Source organism: Peromyscus maniculatus, chromosome 9 (genome assembly GCF_049852395.1).
Source record: "Peromyscus maniculatus bairdii isolate BWxNUB_F1_BW_parent chromosome 9, HU_Pman_BW_mat_3.1, whole genome shotgun sequence".
In the NCBI taxonomy this organism is placed as follows: Eukaryota; Metazoa; Chordata; class Mammalia; order Rodentia; family Cricetidae; genus Peromyscus; species Peromyscus maniculatus.
In genome coordinates this window covers 41,050,301-41,074,652 of record NC_134860.1, presented here as the reverse complement: position 1 = coordinate 41,074,652, position 24,352 = coordinate 41,050,301, and the positions used below count along the sequence as shown (strand labels likewise).

Genomic DNA, 24,352 nt, shown 5'->3' with positions numbered 1-24,352 from the left:
TTATAAAGGCTTTAAGAAAGGAGGGACTAAGCTAAATTGTGTAAAGCTATTACTTAGTGTCCACCTGACCTAGACGGCGTCCTCTTGTGGAATTTACTGAAAGTCAGGAGACTTGTATGTGGGCTGCTATCACTGTTAGTCCTTAGAAGTTGGGCACCCCCTGGGTGGTGTCTCCTTGTGGAATTTAAGTCAGGAGACTTTCAGGTGGGCTGTTATCATTGTTAGTCCTTGGCAGTTGGGTGGCCACCTGGGTGGTGTTTCCTGTAGTCCTTGAAAGTGGCTAAGGGTTAACTGAGGCTGTTAACTGGTTCCAGAGAAAGCCTTTCCTGAGGCTGTTCTCCAAATACCTGGAATGTGTATGTCCAGAGAGTGATCAGTCCACACTGTTAGCCCTTCTTAGGGAAAAGTCAATTGGGAAAGCTATGAAGGCACACATGATTTTCATAACAGAATACAGCTGATATATAACAAGTCAAGTAACACCCAAAACTCCTTGGGATTTGGCTTCCTCTGGAGGAATTACCTGATTCCTCCAGGTAGTGACTTTGCCATAACCAGCTGAGTTCTTATGATATTCCTGCGGCCCGCAGCAGTTCCTCTTTTTTCATTTAGTTAAAAAAAATTTTTTCCTGGACCAGAGTTGAGTATCCGGTCCCAACCCGGACCCCATCCCTGGGCACCAGGCACTCTGGGAAGACCTGCCCAACTTGGCCCCAGGTTCTGGCCACCGGGCAGGTCCCCTTCTAGCCCTACCAGGAGGGATTCCCTTTTCCAAGCCCCCCCTGGAAGCCCCTGCAATCTCCATGCCCTGCCCCCATGCCCATCTGCCCAAGACTCCAGCCACTTCCTGAGACTTAGAGACAGGCCCCCAGCTCCCATCCTGCCTCTGACTTCCCTTCTAGACCAGAGGTGAGTATCCGGGTCCAACCCGGACCCCATCCCTGGGCACCAACCACTCCAGGAAGACCTGCCCAACTTGGCCCCGGGTTCTGGGCACCAGGCAGGTCCCCTTCTAGCCCCACCAGGAGGGATCCCCTTTTCCAAACCTCCCCTGGCAGCCCCTGCAATCTCCACACCCTGCCTCCACGCCCATCTGGACCTGGACAGATGTAATGCAGACACAAAGAGACCATGGATGTCAGCCCAGACTAATATACCCAGCAAAACTTTCAATCATCATAGACAGAAGGAACAAGACATTCGAAGACAAAGACAGATTTAAACAATATCTATCCACAAACCCAGCCCTACAGAAAGCACTAGAAGGAAAATTCCAACCGAAGGAAGTCAGATACACACTGGAAAACACAGGCAATAGATAAAGCCACAACAGTAAACCCCAGAGAAGAGAAGTACACACACACTACCACCAAAAATATCAGGGATGAACAAACACTGGTCATTAATATCCCTTAATATCAATGGACTTAATTCACCTATAAAAAGACACAGGCTTACAGAATGGACACGAAAGCAGGACCCATCTTTCTGCTGCATACAAGAAACACATCTCAAATTCAAAGACAGACACTACCTAAGAATAAAAGACTGGGAAAAGATTTTCCAATTAAATGGTCTTAAGAAACAAGCGGGTGTAGCCATCCTGATATCCAACAAAATAGACTTCAAACTAAAATCAATCAAAAGAGATCAAGAAGGGCATTACATCCTCATCACAGGAAAGATCCACCAAGATGAAATTTCAATTCTGAATATTTATGCCCCAAACACAAGGGCACCCACATATGTAAAAGAAACATTACTAAAGCTTAAAACACATATAAAACCTCACATATTAATAGTGGGAGATCTCAACACCCCACTTTCACCACTGGACAGATCTCCCAAATCAAAACTTAACAGAGAAATAAAGGACTTAACTGATGTCATGACCCAACTGGACCTAATAGATATCTACAGAACATTCCATCCTAACAAGAAAGAATATACCTTCTTCTCAGCACCCCATGGAACTTTCTCTAAAATCGACCACATACTTGGCCACAAAGCAAATCTCAACAGATACAAAACAATTGGAATAACCTCCTGTGTTCTATCAGACCACCATGGTTTAAAGTTAGATTTCAACAACAACAAAAACTACAGAAAACCTACAATCTCATGGAAACTGAATAATGCTCAACTGAATCACCAATGGGTTAAGGAAGAAATAAAGAAAGAAATTAAAGACTTCCTAGAGATCAACGAAAATGAAGACACCACATACCCAAACTTATGGGACACTATGAAAGCAGTGCTAAAAGGGAAATTCATAGCACTAAATGCCCACATAAAGAAATTGGAGAAATCCCACACTAGTGACTTAACAGCACACCTGAAACTCTAGAACAAGAAGAAGCAAAGTCTCCCAGGAAGAATAGATGCCAGGAAATTATCAAAGTGAGAGGTGAAATTAATAATTTAGAAACTAAGAGAATAATACAAAAAATTAATGAAACAAAGAGTTGGTTCTTTGAGAAAATCAACAAGATAGATTATCTTATCCAAACTAACCAAAAGACAGAGAGAGAGAATCCAAATCAACACAATCAGAAATGAAAAGGGGGATATAACAACAGACATGGAGGAATTCCAGAGAATTATCAGGTCATATGTCAAAAACCTCTACTCCACAAAACTGGAAAACCTAAAGGAAATGGACATTTTTCTGGATAGGAACCACATACCTAAGTTAAATCAGGTTTTTATTTTTAAGATTAATTAGGATCGAGCTTCAGTACCCCCAAAGAGTGAATTTGCATATTCATTTGGAAAGATTACAGAAAGGTACAGTGAGGAGGAAAAGAACTGTACTTGGGGTTTGAAGATTTTGTGGCTTGCACAGGTGTGTGTGTGTGTGTGTGTGTGTGTGTGTGTGTGTGTGTGTGTCTGTGTGTGTGTGTCTGTGTGTCTGTGTGTCTGTGTGTCTGTGTGTCTGTGTTTCATTTTGGTTGGAAGTTTCTTTCAGTTCTGAGAACTGGATCAAGAGCCTTGAGCATGCTGTACAAGCCTTCTAACATGGGCTTGAATTTTAATCTCCCCCTTCTTCTTGGCTACATTCTCCTTGTTTTCTCTGTGACTCAGTTTACCTATCTTCTCAGTAGACAAGCTAATCATGGTACCTGTGTCAGAGAGTGGCTCTGAGGACTGAGAGTCAATTTGGGAAAGTTATGGAGACTGGGATCACCATGGGATTCACATGAGTTTTGAGATCCCTTGGCTCCTGTCTGGTGGTGAAGAGGAGGGCAATGTTGGGGGAAATCATTCCAGGGAGGGAGAAGCTGCCTCCCTGAACAAGGAAGGCTCAGAGAGTTAGGGTGCAGCTCAAAATCCCTGAAACCAGAGGAAACAAATGACATGGAGGACAGAGCCCATTGCACAAGCCTAACAGGCCTTTTCTGGCTGGGAAACTTCCATGGTCACTCCTTTCTGTGAGCATGATTGCTATGAGCTCTCTTGCTTCTCATTTTGGGCTAAGCTGAAATTTGAAGGTTCCCAAAAGCCCATGAGCTTCTTCTTCTGGATAACCAGAGAAGCAGAATTCCCAGACCAAGTCTGCTCGCTTAGAGACTTCAGGAGAAGCCCACCTGAAATAAGAAAATCCATTTCCTGCCTGGATGCCAAGGTTCTCCCTGGAATAAAAGGGGAAGACCCTGGATCACATGAGTCTTACTGATAAGTCCGTCATGGTGCAAATGCAGGCTTATTATCCCACAGGGCCTGGCCTAGGGGTCTGGGCAAAAATCTGGAAAGCCAGTGGAGGCAAAAATTTGGGAAGCTAGTAAGTACTGAGTATTGGCCAAGTCTTAGCCATTTCGTGACAGTTTTCATAGAGGCGTGGCTTGGCTTCCTGGACTGAATGCTTAGATAGTGTGTTGGAGTTTTTTTTTGTTTTGTTCTTGTTGTTTTTTTGTTTTTGTTTTTTGTTGTTTGTTTTTTTGGTGTTCCGAGACAGGATTTCTCTGTGTGGCTTTAGAGCCTTTCCTGGAACTCACTCTGTATTCCAGAACTCACAGAGATCCGCCTGCCTCTGCCTTCTGAGTGCTGGGATTAAAGGTGTGTGCTGCTGCTGCCGCCGCCGCCGCCGCCGCCGCCGCCGCCGCAGCTGCCACCACCACCCGGCTTAGTGGGTTGGTTTTTAAAGTAGCTGCAGGGTCATTTCTTTAGAAAAATATTTTTATTTTCATATTTTGAGACATTGTTTCTCTGTGTAGCTTTGGCTGTCCTGGAACTAGCTCTGAGAGCAGGCTAACTGCCTCTGGCTCCCAAGTGCTGGGATTAAAATCATGGGCAACTGCTACCAGGCTCTTAAAAAAATTTTTTTGGCTAGGTGTGATGGTGCACACCTTTAATCCCAGCAGAGGGAGATAAACCTCTATGAGTTCACAGGCAACTTGGTCTATATAACAAGTTTACCAGTCAGAAATATAAAGTAAGTGAAACTGTCTCAAAAAAAATGAATACATACATACATACATACATACATACAGAAAAACACTTACATCTACTCATGTGCATGTATTTGTGCCAGCATTAGTTTATGTGTACCACATATGAGTCTGGCGGCCAGAGAACACTGGATCTCCTTGAACTGGAGTCATAGGCTTAGGAAGGTACCTAATGTGGATTGGGAACTGAACCCAGAGTCAGGTCCCAGAGAAACCTGGGACAAATGGCAAACTGTGGTTAGCATAGCTCACCCTGACAGCCAGGGTGTCTCAATACCGATATCTCCTCTCTGCTCTTCTAAATCGCCTAAACCTCACCAGCCAGGGGCTTTTCTTCCCTTCCCCCAGCTTCTCATTCCTGTATAGCACAGACATTTCAGCTATGTGCTGTCTTGGTTCTTCTCACTGTCTTTCTTTTTTCTTGGTCGACTCTTAGCTTGTGGTCCCCCTCTTGACTGTCTCTTTCTTATTCCTCTCTCTCTTCTCTCTCCTTTCATGGACAGGTTCTGTCCACTGGCCATGTTCAGTGAACTATTTCTCTACCTGCTCTGGACTCCTCCAGATGCCTCTGACTGTTCTCTCCCTCATATCTACAATAAAAACCTCCTCAGCCAGAACTTGGAACACTCCTGTCTTCATTTTATTTACCCAGGTCCTCTGGAAGAGCAATAGTGCTCTTAACCCCTCAGACATGTTTCCAGGCCCTGGTTCATTTCTTTTACAAACAGCCTGCCATTATTCTCTGTCTAATTGGTCTCAGACTTCACAGCCCTGCACACAGGTAGACACCGGGTGTCCTCACTGAGGTGGTCAGCACCTTGTGTGTCTTCGTTTGTCTTCCCTCTGGTGAAGACACCATCAGAACTGCCCTGGTCACTCATGGCCATGTTAACTTGGCAGCTGTTTTCCAGCTGTTGCTTCTACACCAAGGAGGCTTGCTTAGAGGCGTGACCTTGATAGCTTCTGGAGGAGGGTGATCCTATCACTTTCCAGCTTCTCCATACTGACCAAGTTGACTGGCCTCTCTGAGCCCAGCAGGGAACATGGACAGTTGCTGCTGTCACATGGTCAAGGGAAGGACAAATAAAAGGCTTGAAGAAGAAATGTTGGGGTCCATGTGGGTTCTGCTTTACTCCAGCCAGAGTTTCTAAGCTGCAACAATTCTTGTAGCAAGCTGCTTCTGCCTCTGTGACACTTTACCACTTCTGAGAGCCTGACTGGGCTCAGGTGACTATTTGCATCTGCTTTGCATATGTCTCCACCCACAGGCAGGACAGCTCTTGATTTTTAGCTTGTTCCTCAGATACTGGGTTTCATTCTTCTGAAAGCAGGAACAGTTCTTATGGTTGTAAAGAACTCTTCCAGACCTCCCAACTACTCCCTGCAGTTGAGATTGTTCCTGTATTCTAGGAAGCACAATCTGCCAGAAGTGTGGGAAGGGGTCAGAATGCTGAACCTCAGACCACTTGTCTGCATAGTGGAGCCTATCAGGCTGTCATACCTGTGGTGACCCTGGAGAAGAGTCATTGAGGACTTGGGGAAAGTATCAGAACAGGGTCTGCCATGATCTTGGTGCTCAGGAAAAGGGCACAGGTTTGACTTCCTCATGGCCAGAGCTGTGTTTATTCCTGGAGTCACTGGGTCTCAGAGCTGAGTCCATGTCTATGCTAGAAAACTGAAGTGACCTCACTGGAGTTCTTATCAATATTTCTGAGCAGTTAACACAGGTCATCTCTCCTTCTCCAGTTCATCCTTCCAAACAAGAGCTCATAGCCCTGCTGTGCCTGCGGCCAGAGACTGGGGACAGAGGCTGACATGTCAGTGTTAAAAAGGATGACAGAGTAGTAGTCATTTCAAAAAGGAAGTTGACAGTATTCCTCCCACTGAAGTTTATAACAATGAGAACTCTAAATGGGAGTGCTGACTTTACTCCCAGCACCCTGGAGCCAGAGGCTGGTATATCTCTGCAATTTTAAGGCTAACCTGGTTTACATACAGAGTCCTGAGATAGCCAAGGTTACAAAGAGAGTCTTTATCTCAAAACAAAGAAAAGAAAAACAGAGAGCCTGCTGCTCATCCTAGGAACTGCTCCTCCAGAAGGCAGGGACATGGGCACAGGTGAGGCTATCCATGCCTCTGTCTCAGGGACACAAAGTGCATTTATATTGAGCTGGAGGCAGGGCAAGGAGCTAAAGTAAGGAATGGTACACTGAACTATTTGGCAAAAAGATCACACCAGAAGTCTCTGGGTGGGTTTTGGTGTCTACAAGAACTGGGGACACTATGCCCTTGATTCTGTTGCATCAGTGACCTCCAGGAATCCACTCAACCTAGGAGTGCTTGTGTGCTGTGTGGGTCAGGAGAGTGGCAGCTCAGGGAACTGTAGCCCATTTACAATCAAGTGGATGAGAGAACAGAAGGAAACCTAATGGACTGAGTTCTTGTGCGAGAGCTGGCACAAAACCCAGGCCAATCATTTCACACTATGGCCAGGAAGGGTGCAGTTCTTGCTCTCAATAGTGACACCCTGACACAGGCCTTACTTCTTGTGGTCTCTCCATGAGAAAATGCATTTCCTCACTTTGGGAACTGCAGTATGTAAGACATGGAGCTCTGGCTCTTCTTCATGGTGGTTATGCCCACCACAGCCTCCCTGAGAACAGCCACAGTGACAGATTTTGCTGTGTATTTAAAGTAGCCCAGCATTTCAGTATTTTCCAGCAGGTCCCCAGGAGTCATTACTGACAGAGGTCTGCATCCTCCTAGACAGCTGATTTCACCATGGTCTTATGAGTGATTTTGAAAAGTTATGCTGATTGTGAGGATGCATAAGAACACACACATGAAGCTCAGACTACAGTTTTTAGAAGCTTTGTTCTCTCTACCATGTGGGTCCCAGGCAAGAAACTCAGGTGTGTAGTCTTGGCAGCAAGTACCTTTACCTGCTTAGCCATCTCAACAGGTGATCACCTCAATCGTGGAATTTTATAAGGTGTGCATCAGTATTTATGTTCTCTGAGCAGATCTCTGTGCTTTATTATTAACTGTAGATTCTATCCACCTCCCATAAAATGAATGATTGCCTTAGTCAAAATCCCTCTTCAACAGATGGAGACCATGTTGGAGGCTGTGCAGGATGGTGTTTGGGTGGGAGCTCCACCTCAAACCCTGGCACCCTGGCATCCCTATACCCAAAGAGTCTGGAATGTTCTGGTGGAAGAACCACCTCAACTCTCTCTCCTGTCTGTCTCCCCAAAACTGTCCTTTCAAAGCCTGCCAAGGAAAGCTCCTCCCCTAACCTGGCCCTTCAAAGCCCATCAAACACAGTTCCTCCCCCAGAGAGGCTCAAGACCACTTTCACAGGGTATATAAGCTGCAGACTTACAGTTCCCAGAAAACAGACATGTAGTTCTTCTGGTATCTCTTCCCAGTCTCCTCTCTGAGGGGCTTGACTATCATTCAGGAATGCTTTACCCATTATACAGAAACTTTTCCAATTCATTCCCATTCGGTTTAATTTATATTTTATTTGCTGCATCGGCAGAGAGGCCTTCAGGTTGCAAAGACTTCTCAGTTGGAGGTAGGAGGTTGGATGACGGGGTTTGGAGGATTTAAAGCCTCTGTGGAGCCTCCCTTTGGTTGTAAGCTACACTCTGGATGTCATTGTGTTCTTAACTTTTCTTTTCCTTTAGCCACTAGAGCTAGGATTGAACCTAGGACCATGTGCATGCTAAATAACTGCTGGACCACTGAGTTACATCCCAGCTCTGGATTCCTTTTATCTTTCACATTTACAGGGCAGGCTGAATGAAGAGAGTCGGCTCTCAATTTGTCTACACCAACACTGGTCCCTGGAAAGGCTGACAGAATGCTCTCAAGACTGGGAATGTAGCTGGGCAGTGGTGGCACAGGCCTTTACTCTCAGCAAGTGGGAGGCAGGGGTAGGTGGATCTCTGAATTTGAGGCCAGCTTGGTCTACAAAGGGAGTTCCATCCAGGTTAGCCAAGACTATTACACAGAGAAACCGTGTTTTGGGAAGATGAAAAACACAAAAGCAAACAAAGAATCCACCTGGGATGTTTAGCTTTCTGGGAGACCAAAGAGGGGCATAGTCCAAACTGGGCACTAAAGACGGTTTAGCCTTCAAAGAGTTGACAGAAAACTACTATCTACTTACACAAATCCTAACAGAAGAAGCCATGTTAATCTGCAAAACTGGTATCATTTATCAAACCAGTCAAACACTCTGCTGAGGACTCACAGTTGAGCAAGGCATATCTGGTCCCAGGCTGCTTCCAGATACTAAGAAAATGGACAAGGAGACACACTCAATATAGGAGTAACTTGGTAATGTGGCCTAAACAATGTCATACCTTATTTCAAGTGTGTCTATAGAGGACACTTTCTGTCTCACGGTCAGTTCAGAAAGAGGTGTTCTATGACAGACAGTCACCAAATCATCTATCAGGCTTTTCTGACTGCTGAGATTGTAAAAGTACCAGTTTGTTAGCACCTGTCTGGGGACCCACAGGATTATTTCCTCCACACTTGAACTCTCTGACTCACAACCAGAATCAAAAGTCAGATCTGATCCAGGGAGCTATAATTTACCAAAAGTCACCTGGAAGATATCCTTCCTCAATATACTCTGAGATCTGCCATGGCCAAGGGCAACTTCAACTGTCTCTCTCCTTTCCCAAGCTTGCATGGACATGCTCTCCACCAGAAGCTTGTGTCCTCTGCTGCAGGCTACATGTCCTGTGCCTGCTCTGGAGTGTTCTCCCAACACTGCTTAGCTGGAGATTTTTCTTGCTATCAATGATTCATTACCATGAACCCAGGCCCAAGGAAAGTCATAATAACTCTGCATTTAATCAGATGTGTCAAATCTACTTTGTCATCCTAGATGAGAGGTGACAGATCTTCTCCAACCCTGAGTGTAATTAACAATGGAGCATGATCCTGAACCCACAGAGATCAGTGGGGACACCAGAGCCCTGCATAGGTGCCAGGATGCCTCAGAAAATTAGCATGCCTACCTCATGTACCTGTCTCTACACGTCTCCAGAGACCTCTTTCTTTGATGGGAGGTGATCCAGTTCAACCTATACAGTACATAGGGCTGGAAGTTCAAAAGTCAACTGCAGGAGCTGGAGGGAGAGCTCAAAGCTTAAGAGCATTTGGTGCTCTCTCATGAGAGTATAACAACTAGTTATAATGGGATGTTTCCCTCTTCTGTCTTCTTCAGGAACTGAAGTCATGTCTAGCACAGATGTACAATAGGAAAAATACCCATTCACATAAAGTAAAAATAAAAAAATCTAAAAAGAAAAAAAGGTCACCAAATGCATGGGCAAGGCCAACAACATCTACAAAAAGCTATTTCCCAAAGTGAGTTGGAAGGTCCCTATCTTTGTTGTGTGGCTATTAATCATGATGTATTGCAAAAATAAACAGAGGCAGATAGCTCTGGGTTTCCTGATTTATTTTAGACTCTCTTAATGAATGGTTTTATTTCCTGAGAGTCTGTAGAGCAGTAAAGGTGCATTTCTCAATAGTTCAGTCCTTATGACCAATTCATGAAAGTGTGTCTATTGAGTACCATATTTTAGGGATAGCTAAATGCATGACAGCATGGATATAGTATGAATACTGAGTCCACCATAAAGTGTGTATCCAGGGAGTAAACATGGCAATTCACACCCAAGACACCAATCCCCTGTATCACCGTGGAGAGTAGGAGGAGATTATGTAACACAGGCTGCCTGGAAATTGCAGAGATCCATCTCTAAGAGTGAGAACTAGGGTTACATGAGTATGACAACAAACATGACAAAACAAACTGGTCCACGTGTGAAAAGTTTGAAATTACTTTTTATTTTAAACATAAAGAATTTTTTAAATGGGGCTTTAAATAGGTAATAAACAACGGTAGCCTTAGCAAATTTTGAAAATCAATAACAAGAACAAATAAAATCAAAACAACAAATCCATAACCAAAACAATTAAGATACAGAACCTAAACCAAAAGTTAAACACAAAATTAAGCTATGCAGAATTCTCTCACTGCAGACTGAGCAGCACAGACCTGGAGCCTGTGACTGGCCTTGGACAGATGGTAGGTAGCAAGGGAGTCAACGATTGCAACAGCCTTTTCAAGATGAGCATGGCCATGCCTTTTGGGGCTTTATAGTCAGTTTTCACCAAGTTCAAGGATAAAAATGTTACAAGCTTTGGTTCAAACACTGTTGAATTCACTTGAGTCATCTTCATTAAAGTATTCTTGATGGTCCATCAGGACGAGCACTGATTTATACACCCAGACTCCTTCTGTATACCCAGTACCTCTGGATATGCTTCAGCACTTCTTCAAAGCCCTCTCCTGTTCATCCTTAGCAAGAGTTGGATGCCAAACACCTCCAGGTGCAAACACACCATAAGGTATACCTAGGCCAAGGCTTTTCCTCAGCTGCACACTTTCCATCCCAAAGAGATAAATCTTCTGAAAGTTTAACTTCCTAATGTACACCAATACATTTGCACCATACAGTTTCTGAGTCACGCTGGTGGTTATTCCTGAATCCTACAGGTTTTTTTAATTTATATTGTTAGGCATCTTGCACATAGTCATGCATGTCTGGATATAGTGTTCCTTCCTCAGCTCTGAACTGCATGCTGATCCTCATGCACTTAATGCTTTGTCCATTCACAAGTCTCTACATTTTGCTTTATACTAACTCCTGTTCCATGTATTAGAAATATACACCTTCAAAGATAGAATCAGGTCCTCTCTTTATGAAGCATGCTTGCTTTTACACCTCCTCATCCCCAAATTATATCATTTCCACTCACATTTAGGTTTAAAATAAATACAGTAATCCATTATGATTCTCTCTGTTGGGAATCAGGGCCACATGGTGAATAAATTGTAGGTACTGATGGTCTGTTTTCATCCAATATTCAGAAAGTGAGAATTGTCCCAAAACTCAGGCTTATGATAGATAGGGTTGTGATATATGTAGGTCATCGGGGGTCATGCCGGAATCTCATCAGTTGCAGGCACAACACTGGCAGCACACTCAGGCCGTGTTCCCTGCAGGTCATGATGCTGTACTGTCTAGTTGGTCTACTGTCACATGATGCACAGGTGATTCCCATACATCTTTTCTTTATACTCAGCAAGATCTCATCCTAAAGCTGGGGTTGGAAGTCCACATCCCTGCACTGGGTAGAGGGTGCCATTCGGTCTTTGGAATGGCACATTCTATACACGTGCCATTCAGCTGATGTTCATGTGACCCATAAACACCTGACACAGCTCTTGAGCATCAGAATACTATCTGAATTTTCTCAACCAAATGACTGCTTGGCCCTATCACTGATAAGCCCTTGGATTATTCATAGAGCACTCTTTGAGACACTAAGAGACATTTTCTGATCAATTACAGCTCTCTGATGGCGTAATATACACACACTTGGCCACCTGATCTGTGAAGATGTTCTGCAGCAGAATGAACCTGAAATGTGTTGGCCACTATGAAGTTGTTTCAGTCAACGTTTGCCTGTGTGATTATTCAAGACCCACAACTCCATAAGGATCATTGAGTGTCCACAAATGTCAAAGGTGACTCTGACACTTTCTACAGATCTTTTTCATGTCTGATCCCTTCAGTCCAGATGTGAAACTGAGAATCCCCATTGGTCCTCCTAATGGAAGATCAAATAACTCCTACATGGAAACAGGGACTGTTGTCACATCTGTGGGGACTGTCTTCAGCAGTGCTTCTGCATGTCATGGAGTTGGTCTGATTCAGCCCTGCACTGGAGAGAGAATCCTATACTTTTGGGTGTGGTTTGTGTGGATAACAGCATGATATCAATAAAGTCTTCCAAAATGAATTCCTGCTACAAATGAAGGGCTGAGGACTCAGTCAGCTTGTGACAGTCCTTGAACATAAACTGACATAGTAAGTTTTGTATTCCAACATCTCCTCCCTCCATGGTGTTGTATTCCTCATTGGGGCCGTTTGCTGATGGATGTCAGGGTTCTGAGTAATTATTTTGACAGGTTATCTGTATCTCAGTCTTATTTTGATTCTTTCTATTCTTCAGGAGTACTGAGCCTACAGACACATGGTCCAGACCTGGAGGTCAGGTGGTTTTTACTTCATGGTAAGTTCAGAGCTATGATGGGGTTCTTTTTCTGAGGAGGCCTTGATCCTAGGGTGAATTATGCCGTGTTTCAAGGTGTCTGCCTTCCTTTGGCCTCCTCAATTTCTCAAACAGTATTGTCAATAAGGAAAGGGAGTCAAGGCCCAGAAGCAGCCATGCAGGGTAAATGGCTAGGCATAACCAAGGCCTATTCACACACAGGAAATAAAATAATAGGGAGAAAGTGCATCATAATCCAGAATTTCCCGGAGATTGGGCTCAGCAGGTGGCTCCTTGTTTAACAGCCTCTTCTGAAGCAGGCTCTCATCCTGGGCTGTGTCCTGTTCCAGCTCATGTATCAGTTTCTCAGACCTAGGAGGGAAAGGCAGTTAGGACACAATCCGGCTGGGGACCTGCCATTGTCAGCTATTAAAGTGCTGCATCCTTCCACTTGAACTCTGCTGGATAGTCAACATGGATCTTTTGACTGAAGTCATTGTTTGTGCCCCCAAGGAATAAGAGTCACAGAGTAGCTGGGCCTAGAACTTTCCTCAGCCCTAAACACCTGTCAGAATTTGGCTGAGTAATGGTTTTTTTATTCTACTAGAAAGAATGGGTCTTTCTCTCACAGTCTCGGGACATCATATTGGAGAAGCAACAACTTATTAATAACATAGTCACCAGCACACGAGTGATACTCATTATTCATGATGAATTACTGATAAAGCACATCATTTTATTGATAGCCATATTGCAGTCTTGCATTCTGGACACTCAAACAAGGTTAAACAAGGTCATGAAGATAGCTCAGGCTCATGCCCAGGAGGAACCATGAACATGACCAACATGCAAGACAGAAATCAGTCGGTAATCCTAGAGCGGCATTTCCTGAGATGTGTGCCTGAGAACACTGGCCCTGATAGACTCTGGGATCAAACAGAAACTTGTGATTTCCTTAACCAGAGCTAGGAATCTGCATCCAGACTCCTTGACAGTCTGTTACAGAACACTCCTGAAAAGGTTCTGATCTACCGTGCAACTGAGGCATCTGCCTGGGTTCATTCTGGAAAATCCTTAACCTATTCAATCCAGAGAACACTTGTCCCAGGAAATGGAAAAATGCTGCACAGAGCAGTATTCAAAGGTAGGAATCTCTTCTTTACAGGGGATGTTCCTAAGTGAAAATGTAATTTTAGCAAGGCCTGGTGATTCACAACTTTGAATTCCATCACGGGGAGGCAGAAGCAGGCAGATCTCTGTGAGTATAAGGAAAGCCTGCTCAGGCCATACCAGAGCACTCAGAAGGGAGAAAGGACAAAATTGCTCAGACACACTGAGTATTAAACATATTGATTCCTGGACAGAATTGTTTGTACACTCAACCTGAACAATACTCTCAAGTGTTCTTGCCCTTCTTGTAGCTGGATGCCATGCATTTGAGCAGGAGCCCATAAATGAAAGTGATCCCAAGAACAAGGTACCCATGTGGCTCCACCTGCTCCCCCAGCCTGGGTTCCTACCTCATTTGGGAGACCTCAAAGTGATGCTGCAGCTTTTCTGCCAAGTCCTTTTCCTGGGTGATCATCTCCTTCTGTTTCATCAGGACCTGTAGGCTTCCCTCCAATCTTTCAAATGCCTGTTCATTAGAACATTGTGTTCTTAGTGGAGAGTTGTATACAGGCATGCACACAGTGTCATACACATGAAGCACATACAAAGGATCAAAATAGCATACTGGTAGATTAGGCAAGCCAAAAGAGCTTATACTACACTCACAGAAAAAGAAGTGAGCAGAATACAACATCATGCAAGAAGAACAGATGAGTAGGCGAAGCACACCAGCACTTTCAGAAGAGTCTCACAACTCTGCCATCATTCCCTTAGGATTAATACTGCTGTGGGAAGTTTGCTCTGTTTGGCCAGACTCTATTGAGATGGCTATAGAATATACTTCAGAAGCAGCAAAGCACCCACCCTGGCATTCAGCTTGTCAAAAGCCCTCATTTGTTCAGCCAATCAAATCCAGATTGTATTCTCCACAATGGTAGAGCTCTCAAGGAGCACTCACAGAAAAGAGGGCTCATGAGCTGCTACTCTGGCTTATGTCAGTGTGAACCAATAGTCAGTCAAAGGGAAGAGAACACATTGGGATTCATGAAGAAAGGAGAAGACCACATGCCACCCAAATCTATGACTATGAGTAGGACTCATTTGGCATTTACATGGGATACTCCTCCTTGTAAGCTGCTTCCCCCTCTGTGATCTCACATGACCCCTGCCAATCACATGAGCCTCAGGACCCACAATTCACTCATTCAAAGCTCTGTGCATAACATCCTACCTATCATAATGACATGTAGGTTTGATATGTTTTTGAACCATTTCTGTCATTGGACCATAGTTTCAAGCAGAGCAGCAGGCATGGTTTGCTAATAATTTAGTTTCTCAGAAGAGGCTAACTTTCCAGAAGTACTTGTGCATGGACACTGAAGTGAACACCTCAGATGGCATGAGGTCCGTGGCTGGATGGATGAGTAAGGTGATGGGTGAAAGCACAGGTGAGTGGATGGGCAGACAGAGAATCCAATGGGCAAATGGTGCCAGACCTTAGCCTAACCCACCTACCTGCCCTTACCTGTTGTTGCTGGTTTTGGAGGTCACTGGTCTCTTCCTCTTGGTCCTCACACATCAATTTCAATGCCTCCAAGTGGATCTTCAGCAGGACCCAATCCTCTGTCCGATTGTTGTTCTCCTGCCTCAGCAGGGCTACCTGCTCCTTAAGCTGAGTATGTTCCATTAGGACCTGGCTGTGCAGACCACTGGAAAAAACCCTCTGTAGAGTAAGGCCCTGACAGTCTCCTTCTGCCACCCCTGCCTCCAGGAACCTGCACGACAAATGGCCCCAGGTACTCAGGAAGACATAGCCAAGAGCCCAAAATAGCCATGACACCTACAATCAAAAGGCCAAATAAGACAGTAGCTAATTTTAAAAAATCTAAATACTTCAGAAAACCCAAACACCAATAGGGATCTATGTCTTTTCAAAGGAAAGGAGTCCCTCAACTGTCCTGAACATCAGCAAGTAGTGGACAAATACCCTCTGAGAGAGGACAGGAGACCCAAGGGGAGTTTTTTCTACCTACAGTTTCCACAGAAACCAGATCTGTAAACCCTAGGCCTGATCTCCCAGATGCCCAGGGCTCCATGACATTCCCCTCGCAGTGTAAATCACTTTTCTTTTCTTACTTTTTTACTTTCCTTTTCCTTTTTCTTTCTTCCTTCCTTCCTTTCTTTATTTTATTTGGTTGGTTTTTGAAACAGGGTTTTTCTGCCTAACAGTCCTATCTGCCCTGGAATTCTCTGTAGACCAGACTGGCCTTGAGATCAGAGAGATCTGCCTACTCTGCCTCCAGAGAACTGGAGTGGCACCACCACAGCACAGTTTGCTCCTCTACCTAGAGGCTCCTGAGGCTCCAAAACAACGGTGGGAGGAGTGGATAGTCTCTTTCATACTTAGCAAAACTAAGTGCAAGTGACACAAGTCAAAGAGATGCTTGCTAAGGTGCAAAAAGGACAGAACCAGAGCTGTGGACTCTCCAGTCTAGAGACAAAGGAAGGCAGAGGTGAGCCACTTTTGAAATCAATATGGTGCTTTCTTAGAAAATTGGGAATCAATCTCCCCAAAGACCCAGCTATACCACCCTTGGGCATATTCCCAAGGAATGCTCAATCATAACACAAGGGCATATGCTCAGCGATGATCATAGCACCATTGTTTGTAATAGCCTGAACCTGGAAACAACCTAGATGCCTTTCAGCTGAAGAATGGATAAATAAAATGTGGTACATATACACAATGGAGTACTACTCAGCAGAGAAAAACAATGACATCAGGAGGTTTGCAGGCAAATGGATGAATCTAGAAAAAAATCATCCTGAGTGAGGTAAACCAGACTCAGAAAAACAAACATGGTATGTACTCACTCTTATGTGCATACTAGATGTAAAACAAAGGATGACGAGACTGTTACTCACAACTCTAGGGAGGCTACCTAGTAAACTGGACCCTAAGAATGACACAGGGATCACCCAAAGTAAGAGAAACAGATGAGATCTACATGAGCAAACTGGATGTGAGGGGGCAGGTAATAAAGGACATGGGTTGGGGTTAAGAGAGCTCAGGGGAGTGGGAATTCCCAGCTGCATCAGGAACAAAGAGGGAGACCAGAAGAAGAGAGAGCATGATAAATGAAGACACCATAGAAATAGGAAGAATCAAAGTGCTAGAGAGGTCCACAGAAATCCACAAAGATACCTCCACAATAGACTACTGGCAATGGTCAAGAGAAAGCGCAAACTGACCTACTCTGGTGATCGGTTGGCCAGACAACCTAACTGTCATTGTAGAACTCTCATCCAATGACTGATGGAAGCAGATGCAGAGATCAATGGCTAGGACCCAGGTAGAGCTTCGGGAGTCCAATAGACAAGAAAGAGGAGGGATTATATGAGCAAGAGATGTTGAGACCATGATTGGAAAAAGCACAGGGACAAATAACCAAACTAGTGGAAACACATGAACTATGAACCAAGAGCTGAAGAGCTCCCAACTGAATCAGGCCCTCTGGATAAGTGAGACAGTCGATTAGCTTGAACTGTTTCAGAGACTCCCAGGCAGTGGGACCTGGATCTGTCCCTAGTGCATGAGCTGGCTTTTTGGAGCCTGAGACCTATGCTAGGACACTTTGCTCAGCCTGAGTGAAGGGAAGAAGGGATTGGATCTGCTTCGACAGAACCTCCAAGTCTGAGCAGAATCTCCACAGTAATGCTTGCTCTGGAGGAGATGGGAATGGGGGGTGTATTGGGATACAAGGGAGGAGCAGGGGGGGGAGAGGGAGGAGAGAGGACATGGGAATCCGTGGCTGATATGTTAAATTAAATTAAATTATATGATTTAAATAAATAATAAAAAAAAGGAAGGCAGAGTAGGCCATTCAACAACTATTGGGGTCCATGCCAACAGGCACTTACCGATAGAAGACTGTCAGGTTGGCAAGCTCATCCACCTTCTCTGAAGCCTCCTTGTTCTCATTCTGCAATCTCTGTAGGTCATTCATGACCTCCTCATGCTCCATCCTCAGATCTTCATACCAAGTATTTGGCCTGTGGGAGGGCAAGGTACCAGGAACAAAGAACTTCATGAATATAGGCCTCAAGGATCATGTGAATACAGGCTGTTGTCCTGATCTACCACAACACAGTGGAGGTCTCAGTCTGGCTACTATGTACTGAAACTTCCTGGTGCTTAATTAACTTGTAATCCTGGCCCAGGCCAACAGAGACTGGGTGTTCAGATAGAGGGTGTCCTTGCTGAGTACATGAGTCCACTCAATAGGCCTGGAGAGGCAGTCAAGCTCTCTGTTCCCAGGAGTCTATGCTACAGGTCTTGGCCCACAAGAAACCTGCAATGATGATTCTCTTATTTCAGGACAAGGATACTTGAGCCTGGCCCTTACTACTGCACAGATGGACAGAGCAAATAATTCTGGGGATGACACCCAATATCAGGACAGCTATAAAATCTCCCCAAGGGATACCTATTTGGCATCAAGGTGAACAAATAGAACAAGAGCAGAGCTGCTTAAAGTGAGGATCACAGATCTCATATCAGCACTGGCATCAGTTGGAAGTGTGAGTCAGGCAAATCCTCAGGCCCAACATCGATGACTGCCTCCCAGAGTCTGGAGGGACACACAAACTTGCAAATGCACATACACACAGAGACACAGAAACAGAAAGACAGACAATCAGAAAGACACACACACACACAAACACACACACACACACACACACACACACACACACACACACGCCAGCACACATGCTCCATGCATACAGGAGAGAGACAGAAAAAGAGAGAGAGAGACAGAGAGAGAGAGAAAGGCAGAGAGTGCAAGAAAGAGTGAAGGAGAGGAGAGCACACATGGGATACTGAAGAAATGTGTGGAGCAATATTGTCTAAGAGTATAACTCACAAGAAATAGAAAAACAGAGACAAGCTCCAGGACTATCAGTCACTCATTGAAATAAGTCAGATCAGGTCTGACAAGATGCTAAAAGGATCTTCCAGCACATAATTACCTACCAGGCAAGTTCAAAGACTCACACAAACACACAGCAGCTAGTATCTCACACAAGCCATGTCATGGTCTTTTCAAATGCATGCTGGGAACTCAAAGAATACTGTATCAGTCCCTAAGTTGTGTGACTCAGACTCCAGGCTTGGGTTTTCATTGGAGGAAGCAGAATATTTAGGAACCCCATCTCCCTCCTGCCCAGGTTTCAAGTTCTGCCTCTTTATTGAGAGGCATTTAGGGACATGAAGGAGGGCACATGGAAACCCTCCTAACCCAAGCTCCTAGAATCCAAGATGTTAAAATGAAGATGAAGGTAATTTGAAGATGCAAAATTGACACCAGAAAGGTTGAAACAAGAGATACCAATTGGGCACGGGTCCTTTCCTGATGAAGAATACTTGATCGCGCAGCTCATTTCTCTCCCTTGTCACCACCTGAAGCTCCATGTTCACCCTCTGCATCTCCTTCCTCACCCCTTTCTTGGTGAGGAGGGTTGGGTGGGATGAGGTCTCCATAGCAGCCTCTGTGGGTAGATGAACACAAGTGAACTTGCATAGTGACAAGGCATAGAGGATGGACAGACCACCCTGAGGCCCAAACAGAAAGATCAGGTCTGTAACCCAGTGACAATCCAAATATTTGAGGCCAGGTGAAGATGTACTCTCTGTGGATCTCAGCTTTCCCTTCATTCTGTAGAGATGTGACTATGTAAGCAGCCAGGGGTTTCCTCTGCCTCCCTACACAACTTCAGGGGACACAGAGATGGCTTCTTCGGGCAAATTCATAGCAGCACAAGATGCAACATGCATGGACCCAGAGCCCTGAAGTCTGCCTGTGCTTTCAGAAGCCAGGAGAAAAATAACACAGTGCACAAGCACTCAGGTGCTGTGGACAGTCCATATCTCCTGCCTGGTCACTCCAGGCCCATGTCTGGGATTGTAATGTCATGCAGAGACACAACATGCTTAACAGACTCACCAAGTCATCCCACTGCCAGCCCAGAACATGCAGAGCTTGTACAAAGGAGCCAATCTCTGCCCTGGTTCCACATCTCTACAGTTGTTTGACTACACTAGAGATCTACCTGCCATCTCTCCTGCTGATTCAGGACCCTAACGGACCACTGTCAGAGAGAGGTGGTCAGAGGAGTCTGCTGGACAGCCTGAGGACATGATGTCTTGGCCAGAAGCACTTGTCTCTCCATGTGACTAGTGTTGACAGCCACTGCATCTAAAGGAAACTCCCGAAGCTGAAGTGCAGTGATGCCTAGCCTCAGCTGGGGACACATTAGTCTCTCTGCCTCCTGCTTGTCTCCTTCTGTCCCCACATTACACCCCCAAGACCGAAGAAATGTAAAAGATAAGCATGCCCAGCATAACAGCCTTGGCCTTGCTAGATCTTCACATAGAGGAGGCACACACTAATGTTCTGGACCCTGGACTTTCAGGAAATATGAGAAGCAGGGAAGTCCATTTGCTTCTCAGAGGTTCCAGCTCCCCTGCCCCATTACTGGAGGGCCCAGGTCTAGCCCACCTCCTCCAGGAAGTCCCCATCTCCTGCCCAGCACTCACTGTGTCTTCCCCAGAAACCCTTTTTGGTTGTTTTCCTCTGAGACTCAAGACCAGCCTCCTTCTTTCTCTCTCTGTTCTCTGGATGTTCTCCATTCTCTCTTCCAAGGAGACCCCTCAGTCTTGCCAGCAGCATGTCTATGCTCTACCCTGTAGGCACTGAAGGATACCCTGAGGCAGTTGATGTTGCTACAACACTGGTGACATCACGGGATGCCATGAGCTCTCCAGGATACAATAGAATGTCCAGAGAAGGAACTGCTGATTGTAGGGAGAACAACCTTTGCCACCCTGCTAACTGGTTCTCCCTTAACTGACCAGAAGCCCAGGTTCACTTTCTTGGAGCCGCTTTAGGAACATAGAAGAAGCAATTCAGCACCTCCACCTTCTAAACCCTAGTTCTCTTCGCTTCATTGGAAGCCTCATATTACATCTCATGTTGTGAACTTAGCCATACTATCCAAACACTGCCCAGGAATGTCCCAGTCCTTCTTTTATATCCCTCTGTTCATCAATATAAGAAGTTACATACTATTACACTACAGATGATACCCCAACTCCTTTCATTCAGAGTTCTAGTTAGGATGGAGTTCAGATACTTACATTTCTGATGAGTACCTCGGTATACTATCCAAGGCCCAGATTTGTTATAGGACTGGGTGTAGACAAGCAATGTGTTGCTGTCAGTAAGAGGTCCTGCCCAGGACCTCTGACCATAAGAGACTTTAGAGGAACCAACCCCTCTCTTTTTCAAGACTGCTAGAGATAGAGTACAGCCTTCACTTGAGCCACAGGCTACAGAGTCCTTCAAAAGGGAATAGCATTACTAGGACACTACATGTTTCTGTTTTCTTTGTTTTTAAGGCAATTAAATTCAAATAGACAGTGCTTAGCCAGGGTCTAGCCATATCATCCTGGACCTCACGTTCTAGGTGCTTTTCCAGGAATTCATTATGGCTGGTTTTCTTGGTTCTATAGCTTCTGCTTTTAAAGTAAAATAACAACAAATACTGTTATCTCTCAGACAGAACAAATAAATAACAGTAATGTATTTACATGAGCACATCAGTGGCAAATCAAGCCTGAGGAGTGGAAACCAGGACTGTGTCCTGACCTCTGTGGGCCTAAACAGAGGGAGGATTGGGCCCATGTTAGCATCCTCTGAAGAGACAGAGTGAGGTGGAATGGACACTGACCAGGCTGAACAACCATCCTGAGCCCCTGTCGGTTAGGTTACAAGCAAATTCCCAGTCAACCTTCCAAGAAGCTCCTCCTGAGGCCATGGTGTTTGTATGACATTTCAGGTCCTGCCGGCCTCTGTCCAGGGGATACATAGTACTTCCATTCAGCAGCTGACAGGACAAGGAGGTCAGGAATGGTGACCTCCTGCCATAAGCTATGTGACAAGAATAATGTAGAATACATTTCTGTGGAGGATCAAGGGCCTCCTGGCTGCTTTTGGATCCCTTTTGGCCTTGAAGATCCCAATTCTGATATTCTTTGGTTCCCAGGATGATGCCCTTAGACATGCCTGGAACCAACCTGAACTGAGGTCAGAGAGCTGGATTCACAGAGTGGAGGATTACATTACTGAGTCAGGATTGAAGACTTAGGGATCTGAGGACCAGATCTACCAAAGTGATAGAACTCAATCCCTCATTTTCCTTCCCATGTACACTAGGGATGTGGCCAAGGACCACTGTCTCTGTAAAGACAGTGTCTGCCTCAGCCCAGCAGATCACTTGAGACCAATTCAGCTCAGTCAGTCCTCTACCATAGGAGTCAAAAGTAGGGGACAAACTCAGCCTTGAGAAACTGCTTAGGCAGCAAGATCCCTGCAGGAGATCAGGAAATGGTCCATCTGCCCCCCACTTCCTTACTTTAGTGCCTAGAAGAAGATAACAATGGGGTTGGGGATGGAAGCATGGGGCCAGGGGAACCAGTGCCTTTATCAGTACACTCTGAAGGCTTCCACTGCTTTCCAGTAGAGATTGGTGCAGATTTCCTACATGGTTTCAGTCCAGTCTTTCTTCTTTTGCCTTTTTTTTTCTTTTTTAATTATTTCTGAGACACAGTTTCTCTTTGCAACCCTAGCAGCCCTGGTGCTCACTGTGTAGAACAATCAGAGATTTGTGTGCCTCTGCCTAGAGGGTGCCATGACTAAAGGTGTGGGCCACCACCACCAGGTTTCAATTGAAGTCTTCAAAGCTCTAAGAATGGGCTCTGTACTAGGACTCTGCCTCTACAGGAAGCAAGAAAGAGACAAACCCAGTCAACCTGATCTAGATAATTCCTCATTGAGAGTCCTTTTCCCAGGTGACTCTAGGTCAGGTCAGGCTGATAACAAAAACTCACAAGCACACTGTCCCACCATCACTGCCAGGATTGGCCAGAATTGTGCCTTACATCTATAGTCTGTTGGCTGGGATGTTGGCTGGATGCTCATTAATTTGAAAGGACTTACAAAGGAATTTCCTGAATGTCTTTTGCACATAAGGAAACACATGTTCTGTGTGGCAGATTCCAGCTCTCTGACCTGGTTCATACTGAGCAGGAGCAGACCTCTTCAAACTACTTCACACAGCGGACATCAGCCCTGTATATATCATACACCAACCACACTGAATTTAGTCCCATTATCTGCCCCTTTGGCCACTCACTCCCCTAATGGCACTTGTTCCTGGCCTGTACATGCCTGTTCCTCAGGCACTGTTGACCTGCAGGTGTAGCCTCCAACAGCACCCTGAGTGTGCCTCAGATCAAAGAAACCATCAACACTTCCAAAGCTACCAGGGAGCTCTTCCTTGGCTGGGTTCTTAAGAACAAGTGGTCCTTGTGCTCATGAATGTCTGTGATTTGTTAATCAAGCAGTGTCTGGTGATGAGAGGACAGGTTTATTGTGTTGATCAGTGTTTGGGTTTTTAGAAAGTCGCTCAAGGAAAAACTGGATATAGTCAAAATGGATTCTATAGTCTACTTTATGTTTTGTTTCTTTGGTTTGTTTTTTGTTTCGTTTTGTTTTTTCTTTTATGCCTGCTATTAAATGAAAGAGAAAATATTAGACGAGCTAGCAGTATTGAGCACTAGGTCAGTAAACATGTCATCCCTTTGGTGGCATTACTTCATGCCAGAATAGTTTTGATTTATTTTTGTCCTGATTGGTTTGTGTCCATTCTCTGTAAGGCCCGTAGGGATGTGATCAGGTTTTCAAGAGACCATTGTCTTTTCTGAGAAAAGGTCCAAGGTGGGAGGGGGTGAGGGATCAGGTGGATCAGTGGTAGAGTCCTTGCGAAGCATGCACAAGGCCTTGGATTCCCTCTCCAGCCCAGAAACCAAAACTAAAACATAAACTCCTATGGCCATTTAGGGACTCCAATAGTGGCTGACCACTACTGCCAGCTGTCCTTGAGGTAGGGGAATCCTCATGCTTTGTGGACTACGGTAGCCACTTGAGTGCTAGGCCTTCCAGCCACAGAAACTTAGAGGAGGCCCTGCCCTTTAAGAGGGGTCCCCAAAGTCACTTGATACTTCTGTTTATATCCCTTCATCCAGTATTTATGTAGCTGAACCAGATCTGAGGAGGCTGGACAATGTTTCAACTCTGGGTGGCCCTGTGCTGGGAATCATAGGGAGCCCTGTCGTGAGCAAAGAGACAATGGGACAGAATGGCGGAAGCAGAAAGTCTCAGCTGCTGGAGTCTGAGGATCTTTCTCATTCTTGGTTTGACAAAGGTCAGAATATGACCTTAGACCTGTCAGAATGAAACGTTTTGGGATACAGTGAGACCAAGAACAGCTCCTGAAAGCAAAGACAAGACAGACCCCATAGGCTTCATCTCATGACCTTTTGCTTTCTCACTAATGTTAGGCCTAAGGAGAATGCACGTGTGTGTGTGTGTGTGTGTGTGTGTGTGTGTGTGTGTGTGTGTGTGTGTGTGTGACATTTAAATCAGATCACATTTCCTTAGAAATAGCAAGCCATCTGAAACAGTCCTGAGGTGAGGGAAAGGGTGACTGTTAAGTGTTGAGTCAGCAGCTAACACCATTTC

The 24,352-nt window shown here is 45.1% G+C and overlaps 1 protein-coding gene across 1 annotated transcript; it reads right to left on the bottom strand.

Annotated features, from left to right (window-relative positions):
• Positions 1 to 10,302: 10,302 nt before the first annotated feature.
• On the bottom strand, positions 10,303 to 20,503 carry LOC121826583 (disks large homolog 5-like). Its single transcript, XM_076544747.1, has 6 exons — positions 20,308 to 20,503; positions 19,100 to 19,259; positions 17,631 to 17,762; positions 15,235 to 15,418; positions 14,120 to 14,235; positions 10,303 to 12,971 (listed from the first exon to the last, which is right to left on the bottom strand). The coding sequence occupies exons 1-6, from the start codon at positions 20,438 to 20,440 to the stop codon at positions 12,812 to 12,814; spliced, it is 885 nt and encodes a 294-aa protein (XP_076400862.1). The 5' UTR covers positions 20,441 to 20,503; the 3' UTR covers positions 10,303 to 12,811.
• Between the last annotated feature and the right edge of the window lie 3,849 nt (positions 20,504 to 24,352).